Raw genomic sequence first — 9973 nt, forward strand, 5'->3', positions numbered from 1 at the left:
CCTTATCTTCTGTTAGATTAGTAAAGGTAAAGGTTCCCTTACTCAAAAGCCAGTCGAATCCGACTCTAGGGTGGCGGTGCTCATCTCCGTTTCAAAGCCAAAGAGCCAGCGCTGTCCGAAGACGTTTCCGTGGTCATGTGGCCGGCATGACTAAACACCAAGGCGCACGGAATGCTGTTACCTTCCCACTGATGTGGTACCTATTTATCTACTTGCAATTTCTTGCTTTCGAACTGCTAGGTTGGCAGAAGCTGGAACTAGAGACGGGAGCTCACTCCATCATGCGGCACACTTGGGTCTCGAACTGCTGAACTACCGACCTTCCACAGCCTGCAGTTCAGCGTCTTAACCACTTGAGCCACTGTTAGGTTAGCCGCATATTTTTCCTCTTGTAAAGCTAACTGAAACAGCAGAAAATGATTTTAGCTTCTGCAGCAATCAAGATAATTCTGTGTGAAGCATTTTAGAAATATGTGTGAACAGTGGCTATGCAAAATTACTAGGTTAATTATAATTATATAAAGCAAAATTATATACTACTATCAATGTAAATGTCAGTCTTATTTACCCCCTCAAACACACGCGGACAACCACAGTGGAGGAAAACGACTGCCTGATAAAAATATTGTCTCGCTTAATACCCAACACACCCAGACGCCCATCATCAGTATATCTAATTTTCAACATGACCAAGTCTGTGGATATTTAAATCCAGAGACTGGAACCATGAACAGACAGGACAGATCTTTCTATAAACCTAAAAAAGGCCCCAGGTTTACAGTAAAAACTGAAATCTAAAAAACAAAACAAAAACCTATTGGGGGAGTAATGTCCTCAAATAATAGAAGCAGGGCATGTATCCTTAAGAAACACGTGTCTGCAGTGGCCATCATTATGCAGTCATACAGTACTGCCAACCTTGGTCTTTATTACTGAAAGGTAGGAGGAAGGGACAGCCCCCCCCCCAGACACCACCAGGCAACTTGTACCACTCAGCTTGCATGATTCACCCAGGCCTGGCTGCTTTTTGATGCTCAGCAGCAGCCACCCCACAAAAGCCAGAGGTTACAGTTTCAGACCAGGATCTAGGAGACCTAGGTTTGAATTAACACTCTGCCATGAAAGCTCACTGGGGGGTGACCTTGGGCCAGTCACATACTCCCAGCCTAAATTACAGGATTGTTAGGATAAAATGAAGGAGAAGAGATTGATGTAAACTGCTTTGTACACTCACTGTGGAAAAGGGTGAAGTATAAAATAAGCAATAAATATAGCTGAATATGGGGGCAGATAAAAGGTAGACTAGTTGGCTGGTGGGTGGGAATGAGAAAAAGAGGCAGGGAGAGATAAGGGTAAGGGGTTGCCAGGAGGAGGGAAGGAGGAAATAGGGTGGGAAGGAGGATACAGGGGAAACTGAGGTGCCCCCACAAGTCCTTGCAGTTTCCCCATCATGCAAGTGGGACCGGCTTCATGGCTATCACTTAACTGGGCTATAGTTTTCACAGACAGAGGTTGGCAAAGGGAGAGAAAATTCTTTTGGGGGTATTTTTTTGTATTTTTATATGTGCTTGGCAAAAGGAGACAAAATTCCTTTTTGGGGGTATTTTTTTGTATTTTTATATGTGCATGTGTGCACCTGGAAGTCATGGCAGCCTCTGGTGACTGACCCCTACTGGGGACCTGGAGGATATTCAGACAGATGGCTGAATAAAGTCTGCCCCTGCCTCCCACCTCTGGTATTTCATGGAGGTCTCTGATCCAAGTACTTGCCAGAGTCAACCTTGCTTAGCTTCCAAGATCTGACAAGATTGGGGTTGCCTGGGCAATCCAAGTCAGGGCCAGAGGGAGAGAAAGTTGAAGACAGATAACAGTAGGTAAACTGGTGGGTGGGAAGGAGAGAATGAGGCAGGAAAAGGGGAGAGGCTATGGGGGCTTTCAGAGAAAGGAAAAGAGGAAACAGCAGGAGGAAAGAAGAGGAGAGGCCCCACTGCCTGCTGTCCCTAAGATTGCTATACAAAAAAACCCACTCAAAACTAATCCTGCAGATTATTTTTCTGCTTTCGCGGATTAACATAGATATACTCACTTCTCTACTAATCTGCCAAGCCAAACATTTACCTTCACAAGCCTGTATCTACAAACAACCTCAATCTATAGGACAGTGCCATAAGTAAATCCATTAAAATTAAATTAAGTGAAAATCTTAATGCATTCTAACTATCTGTGCCCTGCAACAAAATACATTGCTATCTGGGGGCAAAGAAGGGAGAATTCTGGAGCAAATACAGAAACTAGAAAACAATTATGCTATAGAAAAGCTAAACTCATTAAATCTTTCTGGAGTGCAGTGTTAAGAGAAATCAAGGAAATTACGGGTCAAGAAATACCTAACACGTCTGAATCATTATTGTTACACTATTGGCCAGGGTTAAAACTTACAAAAAACAAAGAAGAAATAAACTCTCATTTTTTGATGGCTGCAAAGATCCTTATAGCCTCGAAATGGAAATTAGTTAAGGCCCCCTCTTTGGCACAGTGGAGAACAAGGATATGGGATATAGTCGTTCCAGATAAAATAGCAATGCAACTTATAACCTTTGATAACCCTAACACTATAAACAATTTTATGGAAAAAATGGTTTGTGTTCTTTGAATATGTTACAGCATGTCAACAACCAAGATTATATAAATTACCGTAGAAATATAAAGACTATGCCTTCTATTAAGATTGAGACACATATCTACAAGTTAAAGATAGTGAGTGTTCATATAATGTTTTTCAGATTTGATTGTTGTTAGTTTTTGGTTGTATTACTTCTTTTAATGAGTTCATGCCAAATCGTTAATATGTACTAAACTCAAAGGATACCATTGTGCATACTCTACATGATATATAATTGTTGCTGAATGTGTATGTTGATGTTATTTGTTATGTATGATAAAATTTAATAAAAATGTAAATAAATTTAAAAAAGCTAAACTCTCGGGCTTACCTTTGTTATATTCCTATACCATTCAGTCAGAGATGACGCAGAGCAGTGCATCCTGTTTGGGAAAGCCTTTGAACACTCTCCCTCTTCAGATGAGTCTGCATCTGTGTGACAGTCCATCAGCTGAGCCATCAGCTTCTGCAGCAGATGTTTTATGCCTTTATAATAGAAAATGTATAAAGCTGTAAGGCTAGATTTTTGCACATTTTATTCAAGCCTGCATTTTTTCTAAATATAGCCCAATTTTACAGTTTGTATACTGCAAAAGGTAAAGGTTCCCTTGCTCGAAAGCCAGTCGAATCTGACTCTAGGGTTGTGGTGCTCATCTCCGTTTCAAAGCTGAAGAGCCAGCGCTGTCCAAAGACATTTCCGTGGTCATGTGGCCGGCATGACTAAACACCGAGGTGCACGGAATGCTGTTACCTTCCCACTGAAGTGGTACCTATTTATCTACTTGCAATTTCTTGCTTTCCAACTGCTAGGTTGGCAGGAGCTGGAACTAGAGACGGGAGCTCACTCTGTCATGCAGCACACTCGGGTCTTTAACCGCTGAACTACCGACCTTACACAGCCTGCAGTTCAGCGTCTTAACCACTTGAGCCACCACAGCTCCTTGTATACTGTACTCCACTGAAATTCTGCACTATGGTGATTCAAAATCTGCACCAACAGCAATCTAAAATTTTCAGTGCTAATTATCCAAATTCAGCAAACATGCATACATTTTGCTTAATTTAAAACACCAATATTCAGCGGTATATTCTATGATTTTCATGTACAAAATCCCAGGGTCATTCTGAGGTACCTTCAATGAAAGCCACCGATCAGACTTTTGTCAAGAACACATAGTGGAGTAGTGCAGGAAATCAGAACTTCAGGGGGCACTGCCAGACTAGGAACATAGTCATATACAAACAGAGTTGCCAGTTCTGGGTTGGGAAATACCTGGAAGATTTTGGAGGTGGATTCTGGGGAGGGCAGGGTTTGGGGAGGGGAGGGACCTCAGCAGGATATAATGCCCTAGAGTCCACCCTACAAAGCAGCCACTTTGTCTAAGGGAACTGATCTTGGTCATCTGGAGATCAACTGTAATAGCTGCCGGTTGGCGATCCAACATCCAAAACATAATGTCCTGTCCTTCCCAATCCCTCTCTTGAATGAAATTTTTTTTAATATAATTAAGCAGTACCCTGATTTGAGTATTCTGCATTCCCGGGTATCTTCACTACCAGCTTGTCTGTGAAGCGAGATGCAGAAGTTATTTGCTAATCTACTTCCTCATTTGGTGGCAAATTAATTTCTAAGAATGAACTCAAATTAATCTACCATAGGGATGGGCATGACCCGGGAAACTGGAGGTTGATGAAGGCTCATGGTGTCTCACAAACCACAAACCAGGATGGATCTCCCCTGGTTCACCAACCAGTTTGGGTTCATGGGGTTCGTGATGCAGCACAGCTTGCCAAAGCCATTTAAAAGGAACACATATGGAAATCTTCATTCTGCTGACATAGCAGCATTCTTTGGAGGGGGGTGTAGTGTTAAGTGCCCTCCCCGCATGACAGGAGAGAATGAAGATTCCCAGTCACTTCCCACAATTAGAAAAGACATTTCTCTGCTAGTTTGACATATGTATTGCTTTACAATTGTTGACCTTATAATCTTAACTTGTTTATTTAGTGTTACTTTGCATATCTTCATCATTATCATGTTGCATGTTAATTTGCTGTTCATTCTCTGGCTGTAAGTTTGATCCTTTTTTGCCATTCTATGTATTTGATAACGTGTGCGTGCACATGAAAGCTCATACCTTGAATAAACCTTTGTTGGTCTTAAAGGTGCCACTGGACTCTAAGTCTGTTGTACTGCTTCAGACCAACATGGCTGAACAACTGGATAAGAACATAAGAAGAGCCCTGCTGGATCTGACCAGTGGTCCATCTAGTCCAGCATCCTGTCTCACACAGTGGCTAACCAGTTCCTCTGGAGGGCCAACAACAGGGCATAGAGGCTGAGGCCTTCGCCTGATGTTGCCTCCTGGCTCTGGGATGGAGAGGTTCAGTGCCTCTGAATGTGGAGGTTCCCCTCAGTCACCATGGCTAGTAGTCACTGACAGTCCTATCCTCCACACTAGGATTAAGAAATAGCCAATTGAAAGCCAATTTTTAAAAACCACCTATCAACACTTTTGTTTCAAGTTTAAGGGCCTCACAGGAAACAGCTTTTCCACATCCACTGAACTAATCAACTTGGACTGTAAAGTACACAGTGTGGGCAACAATCCTTGGCTGTCAAAACTAATGACTAAAAGTATACTCATGTTATAGATGCTGCCCATCAATTGAAAAAGTATTTTCAAGTTAGCATAATATTTACCTGGGCATTCCTTGGACCTCAGTGACACCACAAAAGGAGTAACATCCTCTTGGAGAGCTTCTGAAAGACTTTTAAATGTCAGGTCATGGTCAGTGACATTCACACCTAAGATAATGGGAGGCCAAAACTATGCTGTTTAAGTTTGCAACAGTCACAAAAAAATAATAAAAAATTGCACACCAAATGGCTCCAACCAGACTAAGAAACTGTGTTTACTACACATACACTTTATAGGTCACACCTAACAGCGATTTTTTAAATGTTACTTTTTCTATAATGAAGGCCCTTGTTTGAAATTATGTATATTCTTGGGCAGCAGTTAATTTCATCACAAGGCCACTATGAAGAAGGGCACCACTCTATTCATATGCCTATCTTGCTTCTTTCTTGATTGGCAGCAGACTAGTAACCTCTCAGAGGGCCAGATACCGTCCCTGAACTACCAACTACACACAATTTGTTAAGTCACAATGGTTAAGTACAAGTATGATTTCTGTCACAGTTACACTGATTATGGAGCTGCTGTGTGCTTCAGCTGCCCAATCTGCACATCTAGAGATGGGCTTTTATTAGCTTCCTACACAATGCTTGCTTTTCTGACAGACAAATTAAATCTCTGTGTCAAAGAATACTGTGGGAAGACCCTCTTGTAACCAGGAAGCTTGATGAAAGACAGACTTTCACATTAGTGTTAGCTGTTGTCTTGAATACCATGTACACTTGAGGGCCTGTTAACATTATATAGCTGATATACTTATAGGGTTACCAATGGAAAAAAGCAATCATATTAAATATCTATCCTCAGTTATATTGCAATCAATCATACATCATTGTACCCTGCCTAGTCAAGCAACTGCAGAGCATTAAACAAAACGGGGTGATATTTCATAACATAAGAAAAGTAAATCCACACTCAGTTATTAGGCAGTATCATATCTTAGACTGAGGAACCTTCCTCCAACATAAGTGTCTCTTCTGCTGGAAGACCACTTAAATTGGAGGAAGGATCACAACTCTGCTTAGAACAGTGGCAGAATAAACATAAGGAATACATAAGTTTTATGTTTTTTCAATTAATAGCCTGTGTGGAGAGTTATATGTTTGATATGTTATGTGATCAACAACACACTACAATTCTCTGTACAAGATTCTGGGAAAGTTACAAAGTTAATAAATCTTGCAGTATTATCAGATCTCAAAACTGGTGATGAATCCCCCACAAGGCTTTAGATCAAGTAAATTCCACTGCTGCATCTCTTATCATCTCCAAAAGGCTGTGTAATGATTCCATGTTTTCGTGTGTGTGTTTCTTTAAATGCTTAGTTTGACTGCAGTAATGTAAGGAAAGTGATAGAGGGAGACAAGTGTGATGTGATTGGCTGATTACTGAGAGTGTGGGAGGAGGGGGTGTCCCTGAGGTGATTCCGTGTGTGGAGTTTGGAGAGAGGGCATAGTCTGTGTGACTATGGGAGTTTGAGTCTATTCTGTGTGAATAAGACAAACAGTTTAGTCTATGTGACTATGAGAGTTTGAGTCTATTCTGTGTGAGTAAGAAACAGTTTCGCCTGTGTGGCTATATATATATATATATATAAGAGAGAGAGAGAGATTAGACTGAGTGTCTAAGCCTGTCAGAGTGGAGTTTGAAGTTTGAGAGACTGTTTGTGACGCCAAGCTTTGCCAGTTATATTTACAAGTTCCTTTCTTCAGTGACAGTTCAAAATAACCAGAAACCTATTTTGTTGTTTATTAAATAAATCAATTTTTGTTTAAACTTATCCCAGAAATTAGAATAGTCCTTCCTCAGAGCCACATAGTCCTCTGAAGTGCCCAGACCCTAGGTCATTCTACCAAAAGAGAGAGATTTGGATTTTTTAATTCCTGGTGGCAACAGAAATATACCAAGTTTATGTACACGGAGAGTGTTTAAAGGTAAAACTGTCTCCCCAATAAGCAAAGACCTCACACGAAGGTTAGAGGTTTTTTCTTTCTGTTGAACAAGGAAGGGAAGGTAGCATTTGGGAAAACAAGATGGAGGTGTTTCCTCAACCAGGCATGGTTTGCTAATCAGAAATTTGTATGCAGCTTGGATTAGTAGGTGCAGCATGGCACAAAGCCTCAGGGAGCTCAAAATCTGTGGAGGTTAGGGGAGAGGATCAGAAAAGCAGGCTGGGGCAGAACTGAGCATGAACCTAAAACATATCTCAACAAAGGAAAGATTCTATCACTGAAAGTCATTAGCATGGCGTAGGCATGTCTTGGTTATTTGCTGAAAGGTCAGGACTGTGATGTTGCTTGCGACGCCATTTCATGAAACCAAAGCAAATTTCTGATTACATATTATACAAGTTAGGTCTGGTTTTCATTTCTATTATGGTTTATCCTTTGGTGTATTTGCAGGATGGATGGCCAGGCCACCTACAGCCCTTGGCTGAGTCACTACAGCATTCTGCATTAGTAGCAGTACATTTGGACAGACCTTAAATTAGATCTACACTGCACAAGAAACACATTTTAGCACCAGTGAAAGATTTTAAAATCAAATCACCATTCCCCCCTCCCCCAACTTAAAGACAGGCTATAGATAAAACTTGAGAAGACCACATTTATATATTTCATACATCATAATCTGTAAGCAATCTGCTGGTGGACTGATAATTAAAGACCAAATTTTTGACAAATGCTACAATCCTAAATTGTTCCACGTCTTCTGAAGAAAAAGTTACAAGCAAAGTCAACATGAATCGGTGAAGGGCAAAAGATTGGAAAGAAAAAAAATTACTTAAAAGTTCACTACCTACAATGAATTTCAGCAAGATGTTACGTTCTGAGCAACCAGTTGTGAAAATTACTACTGGTAATATCAGAGGAATATTAGCAGCCTTGAGGAGTCCCAGCAGACTTGACAGGCATAGTGAGGAAAGGAACACCAGGAAATCACAATGCCATTCACTTAAAGTCTATCCTTAAAGGGGATAAAGGCTACTGTGATAGAGGAATAAAGGGTAGAGGCTACTGTGAAAGGCTGCTAGGACAATGTAATGCTGAAAATGGAATCCTCTTGGCCAAGATAAATAGCAAGGAAGCAAGCAAGTGCTAATTAAGCCATTAGCTACAGTGTCCTGTTTGGACTACTGGGAAAAAGAAAACCCTTCTTTTCTTCCAAAGGCCATTTCAGCTCTCAGTTAAAAAGGGCTGGAGGGCATATGTTTAGTCTACACATAAATGCAAAAAGTGGGACAAACTGCAAATGCCAACAGAATAAGAACTGGAAAGGACCTATGTTCATTGCTAGCATCCAAAGATTTCTATAAGTAGTACTGCATGTTCAAGCGAACTCTGGGTTTGTGTTTCTTGACTGGAAATCCTTTGTGTCACACTCCTCTTAAAGCTGAGGGAACTTTCAAATGCAAATTGACATACTGCATGAGAGAGCTGCAATTTGAAGAGAAAAAAGTTTTTTAAAAACCCCACTCCAACAGGTGCATTGAAGCCCTTTGGATTTGACCTGATGACTTAAGCAAAAGAAAAACAAAAGGAAAAAACCCCTTTCGTATATATAAGACTGAAGTAAGACACAGAGCTGAAGGGGGAAGAAATAAAATAAGATGTCAATACACTAAAAACATTAATAGGTTCATTGTACACAAAGATACTGATGATTATGATACTGCTGTGCTTGGAATTGGTAAACATATAGATGAATGACAAAGGTCAGATTTCAGGATGTCCTATGCAGACTATAGGTTTCCTCAGCTATTACTGGGGGGGGGGGATCTCTAATTCCCCATGAACAGCATTTCAGGGTGCCAGCTGGGCTGCTGCGCGAGGAAGAATCACTGAAAACTCCCTCTACCAACATCCATGGAAATCTAGGCAGAATTGAAGCTACAGAGACATTCTTTCTGTTGTTCCCAGATACGCTGTCTTTCCAGGAGGAAAACCTAATTATATTCTGGAAGCAATGCAAATTGTTTTATTTGGACAAGTATTTATGGACAATAAGGATTTTCTTTTAATAGATGAACTTGCTATTTGACTAAATAATCTGATCTTTTACATTATCTAGAAGAACAGAAAGAGAAATTCCCTTCTCACTTTCTTATTATACTTTTTACAGAACAACAAGAAGTAGGAGCAAAACTCTGGGGATTAAATGGATTAGAAACTAAAGGTGATCCAATAATGAAATGCTGTAGAAACTTAGCCCCATAAGGCAGGCTTTTCAGACTGTATGGGCAGAAGCACCATGACTATGACACAATATGTAATTGTAATGTTTCAGTTTTTTCAGCACAGACCAAGATTACATTCAGATTCCCAATATGGAAGCAGTAAAATTTTATAAGCAGCAAAGCAATCACTGTTCTGCACAAAACAGTAGTCAAAAAGTGATTATGAAGAATTAATCATTTTCCGGTTGATGGCGGCACGCTAGACAGTCGCATCTCCTGGACGTCCTGGGGATGCGGTCTGTGCACGCTGGGAAGGAGGGGGAGCACTGGCCCGTTACCCCCCCAGGGAGCCTGGCGGAAGGCTCCTAGCCAGCGGACTTATGAGGAGTCGCCTCTTCGCCTACGTGTTGTGGGTGAATTGAGGCACTCCTC

General features: G+C 41.0%; 1 protein-coding gene across 1 annotated transcript in view; it reads right to left on the reverse strand.

Annotated features, from left to right (window-relative positions):
• The window catches only part of ORC3 (origin recognition complex subunit 3), an 87622-nt gene that overhangs the window by 49788 nt on the left and 27861 nt on the right, over positions 1-9973 (reverse strand). The window contains exons 5-6 of the mRNA XM_015424743.1: positions 5367-5493; positions 2994-3148 (exon numbers count right to left, since the gene is read on the reverse strand). Of these exons, the coding sequence (XP_015280229.1) occupies positions 2994-3148; positions 5367-5493 (282 nt within the window). The remainder of the gene's footprint in view (positions 1-2993; positions 3149-5366; positions 5494-9973) is intronic.

Source organism: Gekko japonicus, unplaced genomic scaffold (assembly GCF_001447785.1).
Source record: "Gekko japonicus isolate JY-2015 unplaced genomic scaffold, Gekko_japonicus_V1.1 scaffold787, whole genome shotgun sequence".
Taxonomy (NCBI): Eukaryota; Metazoa; Chordata; class Lepidosauria; order Squamata; family Gekkonidae; genus Gekko; species Gekko japonicus.